The sequence below is a fragment of the Oryx dammah genome, unplaced genomic scaffold (genome assembly GCF_014754425.2).
Source record: "Oryx dammah isolate SB20612 unplaced genomic scaffold, SCBI_Odam_1.1 HiC_scaffold_2, whole genome shotgun sequence".
Taxonomy (NCBI): Eukaryota; Metazoa; Chordata; class Mammalia; order Artiodactyla; family Bovidae; genus Oryx; species Oryx dammah.
Window position 1 is genome coordinate 23,114,716 of NW_024070186.1, and position 25,983 is coordinate 23,140,698.

Here is a 25,983-nt window from a genome sequence, read left to right on the forward strand (position 1 = left end):
TCAAAAGTGATCTGTGTACTTGTGAAGAAGAAATTCTTTCAAGGATTCAGTGAAACTATCCCTTCATCTGAGGATGCAGATTTATGAGAAAAGACAGCTGGCCAGGGTGTACTGTTCAAACCATTGTATTTGGGGTTCCAGGGGCTGCTGCTTTGAATTAATTTTCCCTCCTATCTGACATCTGCTTTTACTAAAAGCAGTTGGTATTTGAATGAATACCTGAGCACTTTTTAGTTTTGTTTGGTCTGAAGATTTTCTTGCATATAAAACACGCGATTTAGAGGTGGCATTTGCACTTGAAGGAAAAGAAGTCGTCACTGTAGGTGATGACTGATAGCAGAGTGCCAAATGTGCGCTAACCCTGACCTTCAGGGGGGTGGAGTGAGACTTTCCCCCTTTCTCCCCTGTGCAAAATCCCATCTCAATTAAAAGGTAAGGCATTTAGGATGACCTAAATGAGGATAAACAGCCTGCCATGGGGTCTGTGAGCACAGCGTCATCACCATAAATCCGAGAAATGCTGGCCGCGGTGGCTCGCCCTCTGGCAGTTTCTCCTGGGTCTGTGCTGCTGAGGGGCGACCAGGAGGCCCTTGCCACCTCTGTCACAGGGGCACTCCTGTCCGTGGATTTGACTCCTTTGAATCTGGATCAACCCGCCCTGCGAGAGTCTCTTTGCCGTTTGACCCCAACCGGGACCTCCAAGCAGGATGGTGACTTGACTTGTCCATCTGTCCTGAGTGGTTAGAGCAGGGGCCAGGCACCATGGGTGGCAAATATGCTGAGTTTTGAATGATGGCTTTCCAAGGATTAGAGGCAAAGAAAAGAACCAAGCCCATCAAAATCCTCAGGTCGTTGGGATTAATCTTTCCAATTTTTAATACATAATGCTTCAGCTTTTGAGGCAGAAGGATCCTGAAAATCTATGTGGCCCTGACATGAGTAACATCATGTCAAAGGAGCCTGTTTCCACAGAGGACTGAAAGGGCAGCCCCTTCAGTGTGATGGATGGGGGCAGGGGTTGGGATGGTGGGGAGAAGATTCAAAGAGGCCATTCCCACCCATCCTGGTGGACACAGCAGGATCCCAGACCAACTCTACAAATTCCAGAACACAGCCTCACTCTCCCTGAAGCAGTTTTATCCTCCACACGCAGGTATCGGAGAAACAAAGTCAACCCCCACTCCCACCCCACCCCCCACCATTAACAATCCAGCCTGTACCAAATCCATACCTGGTGCCTAGTTTACTTTAGTAACTCAGCAGTGGCACCGCACACATCCTGTCTTCCTGGGAACACTGCTGCTTGGTCTCTAGGCGATCACTGTCTCTGGTTCTCCTTCCAGAGCCCTGGTCTTTCTTTTCAGGCCCTGTGGCAGCTTTCCCTCATCTCCTGAATCTTAGACTGTATAACCTCTTCTGCTCCTTCTCTTGGTCATTTCTGTCATTTCCAGTGCTTTTGATACGATATACTGGTGACTTCAAATTTATATCTTCAGTCTGGACCTCTTCTATGTGCCTCTGTCCTCAGCCATCTACTAGTCTGGTACATCCTAGATGTCTCAAAGCAAGCAGGTCCCAAGTAGAGCACCTGGTCTTTCCTTCCAGACCGCCTGTACCAGTGTCTTCCCTGATCTCACTTATGCCCCTTCCCAAAAACTTCCCAGCTGCTCAAACCAGAAACGTTGGAGTCATGATGACTTCTATTTCTTCCACATCCCACGTCCACTGAGATAGTCTAAGCATATTCAGAATCTGACCATACCTATTCTCATTGCCTCCACCACTCCGAGCCTGGTCCAAGTCACCATGGTCTTTTGGCTGGACTATAGCGATTGTGTTAGGATAGTTCTTTCAGCTTTCCCGCAGCCTCTGCACTCCACCTGCAACACAACAGAGGGTGATACGTGAAACTCACATGATGTCACTCCCCTGTTCGAACCTTCTCATGAGTCCCTGTCTCTCTCAGTAGAAGCCAAGGTCCTATTTTGTAGTGTCCCTGCGGCCCTACCACCTGTGGCCTCGTCTTTGCATCGGTCCCACTGGCTCTTCCTGTTGCCTGGCTGCTCCCAGATCAGAACCTTTGCCCTGACATTTCCATCTCATGGGCTCTCCTCCCAAGTATCCACCTGCCTCTCTGTCTTCCCTCCTTCGTCCCTTGCTCCTACAGCTGCTCCTCAGGCAGGGCCTGACTGACCACCTGATTCAGAATTGCAGCCTCTCCCCAGCTGGCCTCCTACATTATAGCATTCTGTATCCCTTCTCCTCTGCTCCATTTTTTTCCCACTGTACTTGACATTTTTAATATACCTTGTAATTTATATATTTACTATGTCTAGTCTCTGAATCCCTCCACTAGAAAATAAGCTCTGTGAAGACAGAAAATGTTAATTTGTTCACTGTGGACTCTCTAGAACCTAGAATGATTACTGGCACATGGCAGATACTCAGTAAATACTTGTTTAAATAGTTAATTAAGTGGATCTGGGCCATGATCCTAAGTTGGAAGGAAGTGAAGATGCATGTGATAGTTGAGTCAGGATCAAAAATTATTTCCACTTACTTGACAAATAGGCCAAATTTGACACCATGAGGGTACATTTAAATCCCTGTAGTCCAAGCAAAAAGCCAACTCTATAGACAAAAGATGAGGAGCATACCATGGGAAAACCTAAAGGTTATATTGACTGTGGTTTCAAAATCCAATCACAGGTATGTGTTTTTGAAGCAAAGGCTTATGGTCATATGAATAGATGCATAGTACACAGATCATGGTAGATATTAGTTTTACTCTAATCTTTGCTGTTCAAACAGCAATGAGAGAATTGGATTCACCTCAGGGCCTTATGCCTAAAGAGATTTAGATAACAAGCCTCATTTGGAAGAGAGCCATCTCAGGTGGCGGCATATCATGGGAGAAATTTCCATAGGATCTGGCCATTCTTTTCAGCAGGAAAAACTCAGGGGAGACCTAACTAGTTTCTTTAGCTATTTGACAAGCCATTCTGTGAAAGAGGAAACATTCTATATTACTTCAGTTGGCAGAACTGAGGCCAGTGGGAAGTTCCAAGACATATTTCAGATAAGGATAAGGAAGACGTGCACATTGGTGAGAGATACGCAGGCATGGGGCAGCAACTCCTGGAGCCTCCCGTTCCCAGGGATGCAGCAGGGCTGGCAGAGAATAATTGATAAGGGGATTCAGAACTGCATCAATTCAGGTCCTCCATTCACAGATGCTACGATGAAACCAGATATACCAAAGACTTCCTGGGAAAGTGGGGTGAAGGCCAGAGGAGGCTGGGAGAGCTACCAGACCACAAAGAAGATCTGATCCCTCTAAAGGAGAGAGAGGGAAGGAAGAAGAATTGAGTGGGAAGAGCTTTAGACAGACATGAGTTGCAGGGAAGTGTTGGGAAGTCCAATGGGGCGTGTTTGAGCATAAGTCACCCATCGGAAGAGTTAAGAATGGACCTGCCATAGCATCCCCACCACTTTCAGTCACTGGGTGGGAGCAGCGTGTGGGAAACCGCTCCACATGGATGCAGTGATATATCTCAGAAAGCTGCAGCTGGGGCCATTAGTCAGTTATGCTCCCAGGAGTAGAAGCTCTGAGGGGCGCATTTTCACAGACATCCCAAGGTCTCTAATGGGAAGTGGGCAAAGTCCCAGATGAACACTGTGATTCTAAGGGCTCATCACAGTACCTCCCACTCTGTGCTCTCTTTATGGCTCCCCCAGACTATGAGCATCTTCCTAACATCTTCCCTGCATCTCCCCTGCATCTCCACCTCGCCCAGGCGCCTCATGCAGTAGGTGCCTGCTGAGAGTCCTAGGATCATGGAGAAATGGAGCATGAGGGAGCCCTATGACCCGGCAGCTGTGCTCTGTAATTTCAGGTCCTGGAGGGGAATCTGTTAACTTAAATCCTGGACAGTAAATGTCACTCAGCCATGGTCCCCAGAGAAAGCCTTGTAAAGTCGAGTTCATGTGAAGAAGTGACCTTCATCACTGCAGAAGTGCCAGGACTAAACGGAACAGCCCCTGAACAGAGCGCAGACTGCAGCCTCATCCATTACCCGCTTCTTCCCTAGACAGACAGCCCTCATTTATTATTTCCAGACTGTTTTCATTTTACTTACACTGTGTGAAAAATGTTGAATTGGGAAATAAATAATATTCTTTTTAAACAGAGATTTCGGAAGCACTTCACAGATTTTGAAATTATTATTCTGTTTCCAAATGTTTGGTTTGTGTATCATTTCTTCATTTATATTTGTGAGCGCTCAATAGCAAATGTCCTCATTTGGAAAACTCTGACAGAAGTCGAAAAGAACTCTGTTGCTGGCCTGTATTCATATCTTTTGGAGAGACGCCACCTCTCTTCCTTTTGAAACACAGCAAAATCTTCCATGCAGTCTCAGAAGATGTTTGCTGGAATGCTCTTTTCCACCGCACAGCAATTTAGCACTGACCAGCTCGACTCTTTTGCTGATAGGCTTTGCCTCCACATTCTCTTCTCTGTGATGGCTCACCCCATTATTGCAAGACTGAGGTTCCTCCAACACCATCTGCTCAAAAACAGTCCATCTCTCTTCGTGATCCACTACCTGAGGCATAGATTTGTCCTGCTGGTCACGCCCTTCATGCCTGACTCTGGCTTTGTCACTTCATACTGTTCTCCTATGGTTTTTCCAGCCATCTCTTGTTTTGGTCAAACCTTTCTTCTTGTTCACTCCAGTCCCTGCCCTCAAACATGTCTTCCTGTCCTAAATTGCCACCTTTTCTCTCCTTTGGTGCCCAAACTCCGTTCATTCTGCAAAACCTACAGGAAGTTCTGTAGATCCAGCTGAGCTGATGAGAAAGAAAAGGCGGAGTTCCAACCCAATACCATTTCTCTGCCTATTTATCTCTGAAAGACAACCTTTCTCATATCATCAAGGGTCTCTTCATCTGCCCTATCTCTTCCTCTTTCTGCAGCCCCTTCCACTGTTCCCATCATGCACCAGGTCAGTGCCACCATGAGGAGCATCACATTGTCATGGCCACAGCCGGAGCAACCCAACGGCATCATCCTGGACTATGAGATCCGGTACTATGAGAAGGTAAGCCAGCCCTGCCTGCAGGCTTGCAAGATCCAGGGCCAGCCACTCTTGTGTGGGTGGTAGCCAGCTGAGGGGATACAGGCTGGAGGGAGTCCTGATGCGGGGAGGAATCTGGTGACAGAGGCCAGAGGCTCCCTGAGAGCACTCCCCAGCTCTGCCCCAGCAAAGGCCTCCAGCACCCAGGCGCTTTCTGCACCAACTCAAGAGAGAGCCTTCCAACACCCCACCCTGCTGTCTGGACCACTCACTGGGCTGTCGTGGATGGGCAGAACCAATTCCATTTTCCCAGTCACGAACTTGCTACATGTGTTTCGCTGGGCTACAAACCCACCAGTGTCCCCTGAACTTTCTGAAGATTTTGTGATTTTGTAAATTAGTGTTTTTCAAAGGTTTTGATCATGTACCTCCAATATAAGACCTTTTATTTATAATCATATGCATGTATGTACTGACGTATGTATGAAGGTTTAAAATATCTAAGTGGAAATGAAGAAACAAGAGCTAGAAATTAATAGAAATAGAAATTTGTACATTATCTTCTTTGACTGTTCTCTTGTAGCTGTTGCTGGGGACTACAACAGGGCATGTTCTGCCAAGAAAACGGAAATGGTGCCCTGTGGTATTGACCCCTGGCCTATCTGTGGGGGAAGCAGGGCTTTTCCTCCCACCATGGTGAACTGTAACACTTGCAACATCCCAGGAAAATACAGTATTTCTTATATACTGACCCAACACAGTATTTGTGCAAACACCATTTATTCATTTATATTTGTTTGGCAAGTATTTTTTTTTTTTTGAGTGCCTGCTATTTGGCAAGTACTATTCTAGGATATACTAGAGATCAAACAAGGATTCCTGCCCTCAAGAAGCTTACTTTCTAATGCAAGTAGACAGAAAATGAATAATGAACATAACGAATAAGGGTATCATACAGTATGTTAGAAAATGAGGATTGTAAAGTGGAAGAAGTAGATCAGGGTAAATGGGATCAGAATGGACAGGTTTGGGGGAGGAGTAGTTGGAAAAATAAATAGAATGGTAAAAGTGGGGCTTTTGGAGAAGGTAAGTTCTAAGTAAAGACCTGAAGGAGGAAAGGGTGTTGTATAGCAGGCATGTGGGAGATAGAGAGCCTACATAAAGACCCTGCAGCCAGATAATGAATGCTGGTTCAAGGGGCAGGAAGGAGACCAGCATGACTGGAGTCATATGAGCAACAGGAAAACAGTAGTGGGGGAGAGGTAATCCGAGCAGGCGCTCATGTTGGGCTGTAAGAACCTGAGCATTTCCACAAATGAGATCGGGATCCATAGCAGGCTTGGAGCAGAAGGGAAACAGAATCTGACTTACATTTTAAAGGGATCATTCAAGCGTTTCCACTGAAAATAGACCTGCTAGATTATAATAATCTAAGACAAAGATGGGGGACAAAGCCAAAGCCAACAGGATTTCCAACAGGTTGGATTTTCAACTGGGAGTGTTTGGGCCTGAGTCACTAGGATGACTGAGAACGAGATCACTCGTGGCTGGAGCATGTCTGGGCTGAGGGAAGGGACCATTCAGCTTCGTGTCTAAAATGCCTCTGAGATAGCCAAGTGGAGATGTGCAGCAGGCAGCTAAATATGCCCATTTGGAGTTCAGAGGAGTGGACTGGGCTGGAGACGACCATTGGGAAGTTGTCAGTGTGTGGAAGATCTGAGCCCAGGTGAGACTGTCCAGTGGGTCAGTGGAGATAAGAAGAGGTTCTAGGATGAAGACCTGCAGACCCCAACATGGAGGCAGTGTTGAAACGGAGCATGACTGCATTGGGAAGAGAGCCTTCATTTCCAGAGCTGTCCATAACTGACAACCACACAGCTGTGGTCCCATTACTGAACCACTTACTCTAGGTCAGTTTTCACATTTGTAAAATTCACCAGTTTACCTCCCTGAAAGCAGAAGGCCAGATAGATCACCGATCTAGCCAGCAAGGAGGTGTGCCCTTCAGCTGTTATAGCCGAATTTGCAAGCAAGGTGAGGGTTAGGCAGCTATTTACTCATTTAGAGGATTCTGAGTTTCACAGACTGTTGATTCTGATAATTCAGGGAACTGGGGGTAATTCACATGATCTGGATTCATAAGCCACCATTATTTTCATTCAGCTTTGAACTGAGGGTGTTTATTTGCTAGATTTTTTTTAATCATTTAATGAAGTAAATGTTGGACAAATCCAAAAAATTTTTTGACCAATCTGGACCTATTGATTTCATGACCTCATTTCATCACCAAAGTTGACCTGGACCAAATTCAGGTTGACCTAGACTTAGTTCTGTTGACCCAGACTTAATTCTGTTGACCCAGACTAAGTTCTGTTGACCTACACTTAGTTCTGTTGACCTTCTTCAATAGAATATCATGCTTGGCCATCTATGGTGTGATGTCAGAGTTACCAGTAAGGTCACACTCAGTCCCCTTCCCATACACACATGAACTTGAGTCTTGTAGCTCATCTCAAATAAATAATAATTTCTTCTTTGTGTGCCCCTGTTGGGTGCCAGAGACTTTCTAAACAATCTCTGCCCCTCACAGCCCAGTATGGTAAATATTGATAACATTGTCTTGGGTAAAGAAACAAATACACAAAGAAGTTCAAAAAAACAAGGCCAACTTTCTCAGATCACACAGCTAGAAAGGGAGTCTCTAGCCTGGGTTCTTTGCCCTGTAGCCTGTGGTGGTGCTGGGAAGGGGTGGGATGTATGGGAGACCACCTGCCCTTCTCCTCTCCCACTGTGCCAAGGGCAGTCACCAAAGGAGGGGGTGAAAGCCTCAGAACTGAAACCATGAGGCTCAGGCCTCTGTCCCCCATCTCCTCATTCCCCAACCCACGCCCAACTCCTCCATAGTCTTTCCCTGTCAGTGCAAGCCTCCCCACTAAACAAACTGAAATTAACTTCGACTTCTGATGCTATGAAGGAGGCTTATTCTCCCATTATAGATCCCATCCCTACTTCTCAATAATTTATGCTAATTATTAACAGAACACATGCACAGCAGTTCAATGCCAGAGGGGGCTTCCATACCTCAGTGAGGCAGATCATTGTCCCAGAGGATAGAGTGCTTTCCTGAAAGAGAAGATTCTTTGCCCAAGCATTGGTTACCATTCAGTATATTATGATAGAATTCTCACTTGCTTATAAAGTGCTCAAATATAAAATCCATTACATTGCCTTGACCATTTCTAATTTCTAAAGAAAGGACATTATCTTGTGAGGGTATTTTGAAATAATAATCACAATAACAATAATTCACCACATATGGAGTGCCAGTTATATGCCAGATATTCACAGATATATTAGTTCTGATCCTCAAAAGAAATGAAAGATACTTGAAAGTTGAGTATAACCGACTTATGGATGATAGAACTAAGTCACAGAAAGGTCAAATGATCTACCCTTAACCTCACAGGCCACAGCTAGGGAACCACAGAATTGGAACTGTAGATATTTTTATTATATTTCAGTATATTTCTGAGCTCAATGAAAGATGGGATGCAACGTTGATGCTGTTCAAAATTAGTGTGGCCTCGGAAATAAGAGAGTGTATCTTAATTTTCAATCCAAATACTTATAGCCAGAATCATTTGCCTGCCTGTTCCACAGGGGGTGGAATCCTGGTCTTTAGAAGATGCAAACAGAACTCAGCCCAGTAGATGTCCTGGATTCAGTCCAAAGAAATAGAACTCATCATTCCTCCTTCCCTTGCCACTTCTTCTAAACTAGGAATCAGCATCATTTTTCTGTGAGGACCAGTTAGTGATTATTTTAGGCTTACAGGCCATAGTCTCTACTGCAACTACTCAACTGTGCCTTTATAGCAGGAAGCAGCCATGGGCAATAGATAGATGACAATAGAATATGGGCATGGCTGGGATCCAATAAAACTTTATTTGCAAAAACAGGTAGTTGGTCATAGGCTGTAGTTTTCCAGGTCTGGGTCTCCCACTCCACATCACTCTCTTGGTTTTGCTTGGGACACCTGTCAACTTCAGTACTGTGAGTGGAATCAATGAGGCTTTCATCTCCTCCAATAGCTCATTAATAGAGAGCTCAGATGCCATCAGCTGATGACACTCCCAGGGCCTCTCCCATGCTCATCTTCTTCCCCATTTTAATATGCTTCCATTCATCATTCTCTCTTGTTTACTGTCTTGTAGCACTTTTCACTCCTGACGTCAGTGCTTATAGGCAAACCAAGGGAGAACGTCTACAGCTGCTCTTGGCTGTCTTAATGATTAAGCATTTAGCCGTGGACTCGCTCTTCATATTAACTAGGTGAGGACAGATTGCTTTAGGCCTTGGGTATTTCTACCCTTCAAATTTATTTCCACCCTTCATTTTCTCACAGGAACCCACTCAGACCTTGGCAATATCTTGTGCTCCATCCATGGGTTTAAATTACTGGTCCAAAGTGGACTGTTGATTTATTCATTTAGCACTGAGGTGTTGGGCACCCAGGCAAGGTGAGCCCCCTGCTACATGTTAGGGATGGAGAAGGAAGATGTGGTTTCTGCCCTCAACAGCTGCAGCATCTGTCCCCCTCACACTTCCAAAATCGTAAGCAACCAAAAAAAGAAGAAGAAAAGGAAAAGCAACTCTGCTCTTCACTCTTATCTGCCTGAGGTTGATGAACGGTTTTGAGAGAACAAGGACTGATACTCATTTTAATCACTGAACTTCTTGAAGGATGTGTGGACAATAAAGTGATTATGGGTTCTCGCCATCCAAATGCCAATACACCAACACACATTTTTCAGGAAAAGAGCTGCCCAGGAGATGTTTCACATATTTCAAGCAGTGCACACTTGCATCCCATACAATAAAACCAGAGAATTCAGGCAGCTGCCTAGATTTTGGAGCAATGGGATTTTGTCCTAATTTGCAAGGACCATGTTTTCATAGTTTCAGACCGTGTTTTCAGTGTGTCAAGATAGTAATGATGAAAGTTTTAGATGGCATCCCTTCTAGAGTGGACAGCCTTCTTTTTTGCTGAATTCCTTATTGGGGGTGGAGTGGGGTTAGGAATCCACTTGCTTTTTAAATAGATCAAATGATGTATGACTAAATGATGTAAGTCACTCATCACCACCCCCATGCCAGATTCCCAGTTACTTGCAGGTGCCTAATCTTTCAGCCCCACTTTTGCAGGTTTTATTCTGTTCTCAAAGGATAGTCTATTCAGTTCTTACTCTCCTCACTCATCCATGGGGCTAATTTCTTTCATCTTTCAGGACTAACTCATGCCACCCTTTCTCTGAGTCCCTCCCCACCACCTTACTAGTCTGGGCTGGGGGGGCCCTCTACTGCACCCTCATAACCCCTTGAGCTGCCCTCTGTGCCATCACTCACTCAGCACTGCAGTCTTCAACCCCACCCCACAAGATGTTGTGTACCCAAAGGCAGGGACCATGGCTTGATACCCACAGCCCTTGGTAGCAGGCACCACATGGTAGTGTGTTGTCATGGTGACCATCTGGCCAAATGAATGAATGATCGCATATCAGGTCATCTCTGCCCTTGCACAGTAGACGTCTATATATTTTAAGATGATGGTGATTTCTTATCACTGTACTGTATTCTTTTGTCCCGGTTCAACTCCCAACATTTCTTCTGTCCTTTGACTAAGGATGTGGCTCACAGACCACACTGGTCAACAACTTTCCCCTCATTTATCACCCTGCCTCTTGAACTGCTATGCCTAGAATTCGTCACAGTGCCCTAGATCTGCATGTGGGACTTGGGGGCTTCCTTCCTGGTGACCTAAGATCTTCATTTTGTTCTAAGACTCACAGTGCAAACCAGGGGCAGACCTAGATTCTGAACAGCTGCCATCTCCATGATGGTCGCATGGAAATGATTAGAGATGAGCTGGTGCATGTGGGCGAGGTAGAAAGATGATGGGCAGCAGTGAAGAGAGTCCTTGGGCTGGAACAGTGAGGGGCACTTTCCTGGAAGAGGAGATCTTGAGGGGTGTAGGCTTAAGGAAACCGGAAAATGCAGAGGAGCCCCTGGAGAGAGGCATTTCAGACTGGGAAAACAACCTAAGCAAAGGTCTGGAGGCCAGGGCTATGGTACCCAGAGAGGCAGCAAGGTGGCAGCTCAGGGGGATGTGAGAGATTGGAGTTGACTTCATTGTGAAAGGCCCCTGGACTGAGAGTTAGGAGTTTTGTCTATCTGATAATAGCTTTAGGGAGTCAGAGATCTTTTTTACAAAAGAACTTTGGGTTGGGTAGGAAGAGAGTGGCAGAAAAGATAGGAAGCTACGAAAGTTCAGGCCAAACCATATGTTACACAAGATCAGCAGCAAAGAGAGCACAAGCAAGGACACAGTGAGGCACTCATGATGGGTGGGAGAGTCAGAAGGAAGAAAGACACAGCAGGTCTGTGAGCACCAGAGGATACCCATGGGCAGGTGACAGGGACTGTAGAGGGCCAGGCAGAGGGTGCTGAAGAGAACGGCGCACAGAGAGTAGGACTGACCCCCTAAATAGTGGGAGGGGTTAGGGCAGAGGCCATGTTCTCCAGGGAGAAGGCGCATGCCCTCCATAGATGCTGATGGAGAGGAACTCAGACAGTGGGCACCCAGACAGACACATGCCAAGATGAAAGCAGAAGCAGGTGTGGGAGGTAGTCCAGCTTCAAGCTTTTTAGCTTGGTCTCAAGCTTTTTAGCAGAGCGAAGTCATTTCTCTAAGGACTTGAGGTCTCTTAAGGTGTGATCTAGAACAGCCGTTGTGAGGAGTGACCAGGAGAGGAAAGACCAGGGCTCAGCAGAAGCAATGCAAAGAGAGGCAGGCAGGTGCAGATGTGGCCGTTTGCTTCTGCTGAGGTCAGGGATGAGAGGGGGTGTGCAAAGCTGCAAGTGCTTTGTAATTCTGTCTCTCATCCCTGGAGGGGAAGAGTAGAAAACGACTGTCCCCTTGCCAAGCCCTGAGAGCTCAGCCATTTACTCAAACCTCTCTTCAGACCATCACCACCCCACAGTCCAGAGTCCGTTTATTATTCTTTAGGTCCAGCCCAGCCTGTGGGGTTTCGAGGGATAGCCTGGGGCTCTGAACAACTTCTAGCAGATCTGAAGGACCCAGAATCGAGGGGCCCAAGTGCTCAGGAGCAGGCTGCCAACCCCTTTCTCTTGCTCTCCTGCAGGAACACAATGAGTTCAACTCCTCCATGGCCAGGAGCCAGACCAACACCGCGCGGATTGACGGCCTGCGGCCCGGCATGGTGTACGTGGTCCAGGTGCGCGCGCGCACCGTGGCCGGCTATGGAAAGTTCAGTGGCAAGATGTGCTTCCAGACCTTGACGGACGGTAAGGGGCAGGCGGGTGACCTGGGATCAGGGCAGGCAGAAGGGGGAGAAGCCCCCAGGAGGCAGTGGTCACAGCCGAAATGCCAGCTGCTAACTGGATTCCAGTGGAATTGCCTCGTTTGCCCCCAGGAGGACCTGCATTCACTAGGCAGAGCATCTGTCTGAAGCCTGGCCGGGTTTTCGATATCTAGTGGGTTTTCTTCGCAGGTCTCTGTACCGCGCACGTGCAGAGGCTCCCGCATGCACGCCTGTGTCTGCAGAGCAGTGAGCCCAATGCAAAATGAAAGGACATGCTCTTCTGGGGTTCTGTGTTGTTTCAACCTCACTCTCACTTCACTCCTCTGCTCTCGGGGCTGGGAGCTGAGTGCACAGCCTCACTGCATGAGTCAAGGGCTCCGGGAAGAAAACAGAGGGACGCACTGGGGAGTGCCTGTCCCACACGCCTCAGAGTATTTAAAACAGCTTCACATGTGACCCCAGGAGGTCCAGCTGAGGTGTCTCCAGAGAGAACAGCCACTGCTTTCCAAGCTGTCACCAAGGCTAGACGATCTTGTCCCTGAAAATACTTCCACCTTTGGGCTTTATTAGTTCCCTGTTGCCACAGTCTCTGCTACTCCTCTGAGATCACCCCCTTTATTTGTTATGAAAATTCTGTTTCCCTGTAACCTCAGACTTGTGTATGGGTATCTATTTCATTAGCTACTTTCCATAGTGTATGTACTCATTTTATCTACTACCTATCTATATTTATTCACTGATGGGCTGTTTCCTGGTAGCTCCCAAGTATCAATCTATTCCCAGCCTCTCAAATAGAAAGGCTTTAATTTTTTCCTTTATTATTTAAATTATATAGAAAACACTCTGCCCTTGAAAAACCTTTTATTTTAGGCCAACAATCTCTGGAAAGTCATCGGAAAGGTTTAAAAATCAAGTGATTTTATATAAAAATTATAATATCCATTTTCTTTTGAAAAATTGTAAGAGAAGGCAATGCTGGTGAGCATCCTAATGTGAGGACTTTGTCTTGAGACAGAGGCTTGCTGCCCCACGCAGGGCTTATCACTTCCCAGTGGTCTGTACCTGGATGCTTCAATGTGAGCTGTCTGGCCTCTGTAGGATTAGAGTTTGCAGTCAGTTCTGAGTTTATTTTAGGTGAGTTTGGACTCATATTTTGAGGATGGTGAGTTAGGATAGAAAGGTGAGCCAGTTTATCCAGATTAATGATGCCGCTGGTGTGAAAAGAACACAGTCCATCTTCAGTTCCTTAAGGACTCTGTTCCCCTCTTTGTACCTTACTTCACATCTAGATTTATGGACACTTTGGCATCAAGAAGTACACAGGATTAAAAGCCCCAAATTCAAAAAGCTGTGAGCACTGGTCTCTTGGCAATTCTGCTAGACAAATCAAGAAGTAACAAATTTCTCCCAAGAAGGCTATTCCTTTTACATTTGGCAGTTAAGTTTTGTAAACCCAAGAGGAGCTGGATGTAAGAGAGTTCTGGTAAGTGGCCAAATTGGAGAGTATTTGTCTTAATGACTGAGGTTCACACATCAGTAATAATTATGTTCACTGAGGCTTCAGGCCTCCCTGCAGCACAAAGGTGAGTCTGAAGGTTGTCAGTGATAGGGTCATTGGGTCGAGGAGGACCTGTGGGATCCCACCCAGGGTCAGTGGCCATGCTTTGGACTGGTGACCTCCACAAGGACAGAGCTGCTGTGGTTCTGGGCTGCACTTAGCTACAACCTGCTAACCTTTGGCTTGGCTGTCTAATTTTTTAAAAACTGATTTATACAGCAGTATAAATCAGTATATACAGTATATGTAGATATAGTATATACTCTATATCTATATGTTTGCCAAGTATATACATGTTTGCCAAGCATTCTGGGTGATTCTTATGCCCCAGTGTTTGTTTATACCCACACTGTGGGTAAAGAAGACTTCTAAACCCAAGGATACTGGTTCTGGAAGCATCTAGAAATCAATTTGAAGGGCTAAAGGTCACATGGCTTAGGAATTTTTTAATTTACATGGACTCCTCCCTGTGGTTCCTTTTGTTTGTTTTATTTTTGCCAAATTAACTTTTTTAAAAACACATGTTACAAAAAGTTCACAGCAGAGGGAAACTGAAACTCTACCTTCACTCTTTAAAATGGATTTCTAGAGAGTGGGAGGCTTCTAGAACAATATCCTTGTCTTTGCAAATCTCCTCCTGTAGCCACCAAGTTGAACCATGGTTCCCAAACATTAGGGCACATAAAAGCCACGCTGAGTGCTTGGTAAACATGCAGATACCCTGCCTTTCACTCAGAGGTTCCAGTTCATTAGATCTGAGGAGGGGCCTGGAAAAGGGTCTAATCACTGGGCTTGAGCGATTCTGCAGAGCCGAAACCTGCAGAGCAGGGAACCTCAGAATGATGGCAGGCGGTGTGGGGGGGCTGGTGCAGATAAAATACAGGTCAGTTACATGTGAATTTCAGGTAAATAACAAATAATGTTTGTCTAAGTATCTCCCAGGCAATATTTGGGTTAGATTAAAACCTTATTTGTTGTTTATGTGAAATTCACATGTAACTGATCATCCCATATTTTTGTTCACTATATCTGGCAGCCCCAATTGTAATAGGACATAAATAGCTTGACCCCCATCTGCCTCAGTCCCAAAATTCTGTGATGGCTCCTTGACACCAAGTGAGAGAAGAACCGCAATAATAACAATAGGCCCCTGGGCGGAGTGGTTTGTATGGATTCAGGAGAAGAGAATTTGTATTTGGGGCATCTGTGATACATCAGACACTGAAATATATGTCACATGATTTAATTTAAAAATTTATTTTAACAGATAAAGAATCTGAGAGTCAAGGACTAGATGCTTTGTCTAAGATCACTAAGCTTCCCCATGGTAAAGCCAGGGTTTGAGAGAGCTCTGTCCACCTCTGTGACCCGCAGGCAGCCACTCCCCCATGTGTTTCTAACACTGGCAGAAGCCAGGACCCTATTCTTCTCGAGTGTGAGCTTGAGAGTTCTGGGCTGTTTCTCAACGTGTCTTCGTTCTCTGCAGCACTGGATGTGGTACTGGGTGGCTGCAGATTCTCTTAAGCCTCTGCTCAGTGAATCTGTAGACTGGCTTCATCTCAGCAACTTTGTGTCTTAGAAGGTACTTCAGCAGTGGTTTCCATACCCCCTGTTAGATGTATCCTTGGCATGGCTGACAGACCTTTGAGAGGCCTTCCGAATGAGTGCAGGGAGACAGAGTTACCTTTGCTCTGGGGCTAATGTCATCAGCTCTTAGTTGTGAGGTCCTCTGTCACTGTTATCTTGCTTTTATTATTGGCATTATTTGTTTGGGGTTGTTTTTGTGAGTGTGTGTGACTTAAAGATTACTCTTGGTTTGGGTCAGGCTTACAACTCTGAAATATAGAAACTCTGTCTATCACTCTGATGTCCTTGGTGGCATCACTGAGTAGCAGCCCCATGCAGAGGGCAGACAGGAAGCTTCTAATACCTCTCTCTCTGCTAGATGATTACAAGTCTGAGCTGCGGGAGCAGCTGCCCCTGATCGCTGGCTCAGCGGCAGCTGGGGTGGTGTTTGTGGTGTCCTTGGTGGCCATCTCCATCGTCTGCAGCAGGTAGGCCCCCTGGCCCCGCTCCTGCCTGCTCTCCTCAGACCCAGGAAGGCTGGCTCATGGACTCTCCCTGGTCATGTGGACTGAACAGGACGTGACTGTTCAGGGACACACCATCAAGCTCACCAGTCATCACCCTTTCTCTGTCCATGGGCAGCCTAGAACTTTCCAGATCATTTATTTTCTCTGTGCTGGGGATAAATCCTCTGGAGGGGCTGGGCAAGGCTCTGAGCATTTGTCCCCCAACCTCATTTTCACTCACTCATTTAACCCCACCCCTACACACGATGATCTTCCTGGAGTGACAGTTACAAAATTGCATTTGACCCTCTGGAACATCCCACCCTGTGCCTCAACCCATCCTCTGGCTACAGAGCTGAGGCCTGGGCACAGCGTGCAGGTGGGCAGCAGGGAGCTAAGGAGGGAAAGAGGAGCTCTGCAAGAGCGGGTCCTACAGGAGGTAGGAAGTTCTCGTGAATTTTTAATACTGCTGCTGCTGCTGCCTTGGGTGGTTAGCCTAGATTCAGCGGGACCCTCCCGAGAAGTTCCACAGGGCAGCCAGAGTGCTAGCAGGCACCCTCCAGGGCCTCTCACCAAGCTCTGTAGAGACCCTGGCCCTGCCTGACCTCTGAAAGACCTTGACGTGAAAGCAGAGCCCGCTGCCCATGGAGATGGTCAAGCTAGAATGCTGGCCACGACAGGAGTTCCGCTTAAGGGACAGCTGCAGTTCCCAACCCCAGGAGAAGCCCGGGCGAGGCCCCATCAGCACAGGGGGCCTGGGTGGAGGTCCTGGGAGCAGAGTGGTGTGGATGTACCCTGGCTGAGAGAGCTCCTCTCCCTTGTGTCCACAGGAAACGTGCTTACAGCAAAGAAGCTGTGTACAGTGATAAGCTCCAGCATTACAGCACGGGCCGAGGTGAGTAGAAAGCCTGAGCCACCCACCACCTGAGCTCCGGAGTCAAGAGGCAAGTGCTTGGGGGCTCCTTGTAGGCAGACTGGCCCGTCCCCACTGAGAGCCCCCTCCCAGCCACCAGTGCCCAGAGGCTGGGTCCCCAGGGACCAAGGCTGTCCACCCCATCTGCGTCCACCCATCATGGGCACTTATTGAATGCCTGGCAGGTAGATTATCTTCCTCACTGATAAGCCCATAGAGGACACGGAATGCAGGGAGACTGAGTTTAGCAAGTCAATGAATCCTGAAATCAGACTCAGTGGAAAAAGATGGAGGGTTCTCTATTAACATCTTCTGCCTTATCTTATCCAATGAGGCGGCTGGGGAATGTGTTAACCAAATTCACAGATAAGCCAGATAACTTGAACGGAGGGAATTAAAAAGATAGCAGAGCCCAAGAGGCCAAAGTGTTGGGATATCTCCCAAGTGTTCTCTTTTAAGCAGTGCCTTTAAAAGTTTTTCACTCATTATCTACTCTCTTTTTTCAAAACCTATATATAATATTTTTATAACTAAAATTTGCCTTTACCAACTTGTGATGCTAAGTCCTGTGTCGGAATTCTTCTTTGACGTGTGTCATAACAACACTGCAGGGTCTGCAGAGGTCCCCACTGGTCAGCTGGGTTATTGCCTGCCTCCAGGAAGCAGAATGCTTAAATCCTTATAGCAGACATGCTGTTTCTAAATAACTCCTTTCAGATTCCACGGACACACTCAGAACCCTGCCCCGGCGCTGCGTGCTCTGCCCTCTCTGTCTCTGGCTTCCTCCGTGAGCAGCATCTCACCTCAGTGCTGCTGCGACTGTACCAGCCCCCTCTCCCTGCTCCCTGGGTAGAGAGCATGGAAAACAGGCTGTGTCTATACCTACCATAAGCAGGCCTTCTCTGGGTGGTTCTGGGAGTGGAAATGGCGTCTGAGGCAAAAGTTCTCACTCGAGGTGACCCCAGGCAAAAGAGTGATGCCGGGGTGCTCACATAGCAAGTTTGCCACGGAGGAGTTCGTGTTCGAGTGAGGGCAAGGCTGGTGCTGGCTGGGGCGATGCAGAGGTTGCTCTGTAGATACGGCTTTGTTCCCCAGGGTTTTCAATCCAAGACCAAGAATCTTCCAAGGGTCCAGCCCCTGGCACCTGGGCTGCTGTTGTAAGTCATGGTGGGGATGGGGCTGTGGCCTGGGCACCGGCTGAGACCCTGAGGCTCTCTCAGGGTGGTCCAGCTCACACCCATGTTCAGCAACACAAACTGAGGTCAGGGGAGGGAGATTGGGAGAGCAGCCCCCTTCTAACGCTACAGGCATAGCTCCTGCAACACTCCAGGTCCATCTATCCCTCTTTCTTTCCCCCAGTAGGCCACCTGGGCCTCCATTTTAACCAGACGTCACTGGTTTTAGAGGGAAATCCTAATGTGTTCTCTCTCCTTTCCTCACATTCTGATTTTGCACTTCAAAGCAAAATCTTCAGATACTTTTACTTAACATAAACTGATGCATTTCCCTTCCAAGCATGTCTTTAGCTTCCTAAGGACAGAGACTTTGATTTGTCTGTGATTCTCAGGTGGAGGTGCCCCCTCCAGGGTGCATCAGGATTACCTGGTGGGCTCTCTCCACCACCTCAGCTCCCTGTCTCTGCCTCCTGGGGTTCTGACATCACCCCGCCTCCCTGCTCTGGGCTGATGCCTGGCCACCTGGAGAGCCACTAAAGACTAAAAAACTAAAGACGCCCAAAATGAGAATGGGATACCCTAGGAGGTAGCCCCTCCTTTTAAAGGTATGCAAGTTAAATCTTATACCCTTCATTGGGGGTACAGAGAGTTCCCAGGCATCAAGCAGGGGTGCATCTTATTGCCTTTTTGGCCTCTTCAGCCTCTGACCTGACTTTCTTCTCTGGAGAGGCTGGCTTCCCTGGGCTGCCACGTGTCACCCACAATCACAGATAGACTTCCAAACTGCTCACTGCCTCCTTCTGGGGAATTCTCATCTCTAAGGCCAAGAGAATCAAGCCTCCCTGATTCTCAGGGTCCACAGAAGACCCAACACCCAGTCCTCAGTAGCAGAAACCACTGAGGATGGCTGAGGACACAGTGTTGACAAGCTGTGCAGTCTTCATCCCCAGGACTTGGGCACACAGAGTTCTTCCTGCACCAGAGTTCAGTCCCTCTGCTGCCTTAGAAGTCTGTCTTCTTTTTAAATCTGTTCTCCTTTTATAAATGCTCTTTCTTTCTATTAATAACCCTTTTCTTTTTACCCAGTCCCTGAAACCTGGCTTCTCTCCCGCACTCTTGTTCTCTGAACTCATAGCCTCACGCACTGAATTGCATCAGTGCATTTTCTCCCATGGACATCCGTCACTCTGACTAACGCTATTACAGTTGGAGAACCAGCCAAAGGGATGTGGAGCTGGGGAAGACACAGCACACACATAGCAGAAGAGGAAACTCAAGGCTCTGATGGAGGACAGACCTGGCCCGAGATGGGGGAGGGTAGGAATAATTTGTTATGGAAAGCTTACCCAGTGCCATGCAGGGGGAACTTTATTCTGGTAGCTCATTTCAACTCCTCCAACCCTGACAACCACTCTAGGTGGCAGGCATTAATCTAGGGAGGTTCCATGACTGCCAGGTCTCGCAGCTCATGGGTGGCAGAGACAGACCTCATGTTCTCTAAACCTGGCTGCAGAGCCCATCATCTCTCCATATTGCAGAGGCTCAAGGTGGCTGGAGGTCAGGAGCCAGTCAAAACATGAGGACCAATCTCAGGAGTCCTAGATGGTGGTTTGTTGGCTCCTCCTCTGGATCCCACTGCAGGAGGCAGAAAGGCGGATGCACTTGATCTGAAAGTGTGCACACAACCATTCCTGGGCTACCTATATGCATGCACCTCACTGTGGGGACGTGGATGCTAACCTGGACATCTCAGCGCTTCCTGCCCTGGAAGGGACAAGAAACCTGCGGCAGCTCCCCAGCCTCACTCAGCAGTACCCAAGAAGGCCCCTGCAGGCAGGACACAGGGCTTCATACAGAGTCTGCTGGCATCTGTCCTCCCAGACCTGCCCTTCAAGCTGATGCGAAGGCTGAAGGAGACATAATAGAAACATTGGCAAATGTAATGGCCTCTCTAGACTGTGGAGATGCAATAGATCTCATCAATTTGAGAATACCAAGTGCTTTCCAGGGCAGGCTCTGAGCCTGCAGCACAGAGAATGGACTTGTAAAGGTGGATTTGACTGGGGTGAGAGTGACTAGAGGGAAGGCAGGTAGGGAAGAGAAAGTGTGTGGATATGGTGCCAGATGCTGGGCTGAAGAGCCTGGGAGCCTGTGGTTCATGTTCAAGGGTGAGTGGGTAAGTGTGGGTTTCCCATGTCTAGAAAGAGGCAGACAGATGGTAAGTTCTTATGGTTTCCACGGGACAGTCCTCAGAAGGTGCTGGCTGACTAAAAACTGGCTGGATGGGATGATCCAGGTGGGCTTGGGAATCTGTCTTTAGAAAAGTTCCAGTTGATGCTATATTTGGGAAATGCTACCAGGTAATTTTAAGGCTTGGATAACTACACACTGGATGGTAGTTAACACTGCACTGGATTCTAAGATGGATGGAGTGAGCAGAAGTGGGGAGAGAAGGTGAGGGCTTGGGAAGGGGTCAAGGGTTTTCAGAAAGAAGCCCCAACAGAATCATCTCCGTGTTACAGGCAACTGCAGTTATCATCACAGAGCTATTTTTATTAAACTTTGAGAAATTTTGAAAACAAATGAGATATGTATCCAAAATAAAAGACTGGCACACATTAATTTCCACACAGGACAAGAGGACTGAACATAGGGACCTCAGAACATAAGTGTGAGCTCAATCCCTGCCAAATACCCAAGAAACTAGGAAGCAGATGCCTTCAGGGCATTTAAAACTAAGTTCAGTGATCATTGGGGATTATTAAGGATTAAATACAGGATTATTTTAAAAGTTATTATTAAGAAAAGTTATACAGACTTCCCTCATACCTCAGTGGGTAAAAAATCTGCCTGCAATGTAGAAGACCCAGGTTCGATTCCTGGGTCGGGAAGATCCCCTGGAGAAGGAAATGGCAACTCACTCCAACTTCTATTCTTGCATGGAAAATACCATGGACAGAGAATCCCTGGCAGGTTACAGTCCATGGGGTCACAAGAGTCAGCACAACTTAGTGACTAAACCACCATAGGGCCCTCATCTCATTTACTAGGGCTGTACATTTGCAAGACATTGCATGTTTTGGCAAAATATTTGATGGTCTCCTAAGGGGAAGAAGCACAGTGAAGTGGGTACAGAGCTGGTCTTCATACAGAAAGAAAGTAGGTTAGTGAGTCTCTCAGCCAGGGAGGGAGTCATCAGTTTTATCTTAGTCCTTGTCCAATTTGATCTCTTGTTTGTTTGATTGTTTTTTAAAATCATAGTCAGGTGCAAACCTAGGGATGCTTATCAAGTTTGTAGGTAACAGTTGGAAGGTATAAGTAACACCACAGAAGATAGAATCAAAATTCAGAACTATCCAACATCTCTGAATGCTAATTTGAAATCTGCAAGACAAAATGTTAGAGGGATAAATCTAGAAGCTAGTGTTGGTTAAAACAAAAATAAAGCAGTAAGAAAAGGAGGAGACCTGACTTGCTATCTGTTTGTATGAGAAAGCTTGTGTATTTACTTGATCCCATGCTTAGTAGGAATGATAAAAAAACTAGTAAAAAAGGCTAAGCACTGCCACTAAAGCAGGAAAATACTGCCAAAAGCCTCCACCTTGAACATTGACTGTGTTAAGCACAGTAACTAATTTAATCCTCATAACCATCCCATGAGGTAGATTTCACATGTGAGGAAACAGCCTCAGAAAAATCCAGAAGCCTGTCCAGAGTCTTGGAGTTAGTGATTTACAACATAAAGTTTTAAACTCAGGTCTGTCTAACTCTATGGTCAAGATTAAAGTTTGGATCAGAGGAGGTAATACATGGACATGCTGTCCTCTGCACTGGTGAGAAACATCTAAAGGGACGTTCTTGGTTCTGGGGGCCCCATGTCAAGAAGGATATTGTCAACAAAGCAGCCAGCCCATGGAGGGTGCCAAGCTGTGACCTCAGAGACACCAACTGATTTGCTGCTGGGGAAATGCAGGCAGTTTTTTTTTTTTTTTTCTGCTGCTCAGTCATGTCCGAGTTTGTGACCCCATGGACTGTAGCACTCCAGATTTCCCCGTCCTTCACTGTCTCCTGGAGTTTGCTCAAACTCATGTCCATTGAGACAGTGATGCCATCCAACCATCTCATCCTCTGTCACCCCCTTCTCCTCTTGTCCTCAATCTTTCCCAGTGTTAAGGTCTTTTTCAATAAGTCGGCTCTCCTTATCGGGTAGCCAAAGTATTGGGGCTTCAGCATCAGCATCAGTCCTTCCAATGAATATTCAGGGTTAATTTCCTTTAAGATTGACTGGTTTGATCTCCTTGCTGTCCAGGGGACTCTCGAGTCTTCTCCAGCACCACAGTTCAAAAGCATCAATTCTTTGATGTTCAGCCTTCTTTATGGTCCAACTGTCACATCCAGGGAGGGACCTGGGGGTCATCACCAAGCATGATACCATCATGGCAAAGGAAAGGTGACGCTGTTGTGCTTTGTGAAGATAAACAGAACCATCAGTGAGAGATCCAAGTAGGCCAAATTTGATTCAGTGTAAGAACAGCCCCCCAAATTGGAACTGTCCATGCAGAGACAGGCTGCTTTGTGGAGAGAGGGGTGAGCTCTCTGCTCTCACAGACACAGATCTCAGTAAAAGATGCTGTAGAATGGAGTTTTGCTTTAGGTAAGATACTGGACTTGATTCATCCCAGAAGCACATCTAGCTCCAAGATTTCCTCTAGCTCCAGCTTGCTTGACTCTGGGTGGGAGGGATTTCCCAACCGTGCAGACCACAGCATCCAGTGTGCTGAGAATTACCTTGGACACCAGGGTGAAGGTCAGGTATACCTGGAGGAGGGAGACAGACTGGGCATTTGGCTGCCTCTCCTGGAGGCACCTGAACAGGAGTAAATGAGGGCCGATGGGAAGAAGGGGAAAGGCCCCCAGGTGCAAAAGGTGGCTGAGTGTTCAGTGAGTGCTTATTAAATGCCAAATAAATTTAATGAGCTGGCTTCACCTGTGTGGCTGCTGTTGGCTCTAAGCCAGAGTTCTAGAAACCAGTTTAACTCTTTGAGTCCCCAGCTCCTGGGCTGTTGCCCTCAGGTTCCTGAAAGGACTTCAGTGGCCCAGAGACAGGGGGCCTTGTCTGGAAGGACATTCCTGTCTTAATCATTGATACCCAAGAAGTAGAGAGATGTTAAACTGTTTTTCCTGAAATACCTTTCTCTATCAAGAAGTAAGTAGCCTGTGATCGACTTTTTTTCTCCTAGAGACACATATTAGGCTGTGACTGTGCTTTTAAGAACAAATCTTGAAATGTGGTAAAACCTCCGAACAAAAGGTTGAATGAAGAGTCTCCTCAGACTCTGTGCTTTTTCCCCCAGGCTTGTTGCCCACCCTGGGGCTCCCCGTCTTGGATTCTTCCTCTAACTTTGGCTGGGTACCCATGACCTCTTCTTTCATGGAAAAAGACATCCATCCATTTTCCTGGCCTTGGTCCCAAGAACCAGGTGGAGCAAAGTATTTCTAGTGCCCGCCCACCTTTCCTGGTAGATTTGGTCTAGGAAACTGCCCAATGCTTAGCCTTTCATACCAATAGCTTCGGCTGTCACTCACGTGTCCCCCACATCCACCACTCCACATCCAGTCTTGCAGCTCTGTTTCTATTCTGAGTTTTCAGATTGACTTCTAGGCACCCGTATGTTTCATCCATGCATTCAAAGTCTAAAACCACGCTTGCAAACTTCCTGGACAATCAAGTTTCCTTCCAAAAGTGCATCACGTAGTTAATAGTACCACTTGAGTCTGGAAATCTTGACATTAATTCAGAGTCTTCTGGTCCTTCCTTCATTCCTCATCTTTAATTGCTCACCAAGTGCTGTCAGATTTTCCTTTGAAATTTCTCTTGCTTTTTCTGCTGTTGTCGCTGTGAGGCTCTGGCTAAAAACTGTTATCTTGCACCTTAATTACTGTAACAACCTCAGAGCTGTTTTCTCAGCCTCCAGCCCCTTCCTCCTAACAATGCATGGGAGTGGTGAGGGCTGCCAGCCGAATGAACTCCCCGATGTCTTTTTCTCAGCACATCCCTCCCCTGCTGCTGGCACAGTGGTCAGCTCTGTGTGTCCAGTGGCAGCAATTGGATGTCTGTGATGGTAGTCAAGGCCCTCCCACTAGTGTATCGGCAGTGTTCCACCTTGGACCCCACTTCCTTCCACACTCTCCTCACTCATGCAACAGCAGGTATCACTCTGAACTGTGCCTTGTGACACTCCAAGCTTGTCCCTCATCAGTGAAGGACCATGTGACCTGTTCTTTTTGGTCTCTGACTCTGAGACTTGCCAGTCTTCTGTGGGATGCCCCACAGTCTTCTGCCTTTTCTGGTTTCTGCGACACTTTCAGCTCATTTCCAGTTGTGGGCTCCTGATTCTAGACTCTCCAGCCCCGCTCCCCAGTTAGTTCATGTCTCAGTGACCTGAGAGCTCCATGAGCTTTGTTTCCCCTGTGGCTCCTACGGTCCCTGGCACAGTTGGGTGATGGGTTAGCACTGAGAAAATGAGTGATCAACATCCCGAGGCAGAGGACTAGCTGAGGTCCCTCCCAGGAACCCCTAAACAGCTTCCTTCTTGTGCTTAGATATCTGGACTAAATTTAGGTGAATTATCGAGTATGGCAAAGTCTGCCTTGGCTCCAGAATGGGAAAGGAGGGGCAGCCTTCCACCTTCCCCATGGCTCCATCAGATCTGCTGGGACACAAGATATCAAAGACTGAAAACAGCCTAATTAATACACTAGCTTTCTGGACCCCGCTGTGTGATTCCAGGAATCTTCCACCAGCAGGAAGGCACTGGGCTCTTCCTGGCAGCCCTGAAGCCTCTGTCATGGGACCCACAAAATGTGCATGGTACCATTTTTGTACTTTCTGAATGTGCAAGAGGACTGGATGGCAGCATTCCATCTTCTCCTTCCACTGTTAATACCCAAATGTTACCGACTGTTTAGAACTGGCCCTTTCCCAGCCTATGCTCTCCTGTCCTGGACCCTGGCACTTGCAAACATGTCAAGCTGACTTTTAGCTACACCCCACAGTCTGCCAGCATCCGCCCAATTTGCCCCAGCCTCTTTCCTTATGAGAGCATCCTGATCTCCTGATCCAGATTCTCCAGCCATAGCCAGCAATTTCTTGTGCTTCATGGACTGCTCCGTACCATGTAGGAAGGCTCTGGATAGTGGCTGAGTCATTTTTCCCCAAACTTAATATCTTTAAACCTTCCCTGGTGGCTCAGAGGTTAAAGCGTCTGCCTCCAATGCGGGAGACCTGGGTTCGATCCCTGGGTCAGGAAGATCCCCTAGAGAAGGAAATGGCAATCCACTCCAGTATTCTTGCCTGGAGAATCCCATGGACGGAGAAGCCTAGTAGGTTACAGTCCACAGGGTCGCAAAGAGTCAGACACGACTGAGTGACTTCACCTAATATCTTTAAAGCCTTGGTTCATGTGTAAGATTTTGCAGATCTCCTGGGACTATGGTCCTTTAAAGCTTTAGCCATCCAGGCTGTGACCCTAGTCATAGCTTAAATGAATTTTGAGAGCAAAGAACAAACGTATCTGCAAATCATACCTTCAATAGAAATTAGCAAACTAGAAGATCATAAAATTGAAGAGTTTTCTCTCTCTCTTGGTACCATCAATCAGTTTAGATCTGTGCATACCATTTTTGTGCCAAAGGTATATGTTAAAAATAATGAAAATAACCAGAAACTATAAAATATTATAAATATTGCAATATTAACACTAATAATAATGAGAAGCATTGAACGGAGCATTATAAAATGTCTT

At 47.0% G+C, this 25,983-nt stretch overlaps 1 protein-coding gene across 1 annotated transcript in view; it reads left to right on the forward strand.

The window, feature by feature from the left end:
- The window catches only part of EPHB1 (EPH receptor B1), a 455,697-nt gene that overhangs the window by 342,689 nt on the left and 87,025 nt on the right, over positions 1-25,983 (forward strand). Inside the window, exons 6-9 of the mRNA XM_040233096.1 lie at positions 4,978-5,102; positions 12,281-12,443; positions 15,964-16,072; positions 16,921-16,985. Of these exons, the coding sequence (XP_040089030.1) occupies positions 4,978-5,102; positions 12,281-12,443; positions 15,964-16,072; positions 16,921-16,985 (462 nt within the window). The remainder of the gene's footprint in view (positions 1-4,977; positions 5,103-12,280; positions 12,444-15,963; positions 16,073-16,920; positions 16,986-25,983) is intronic.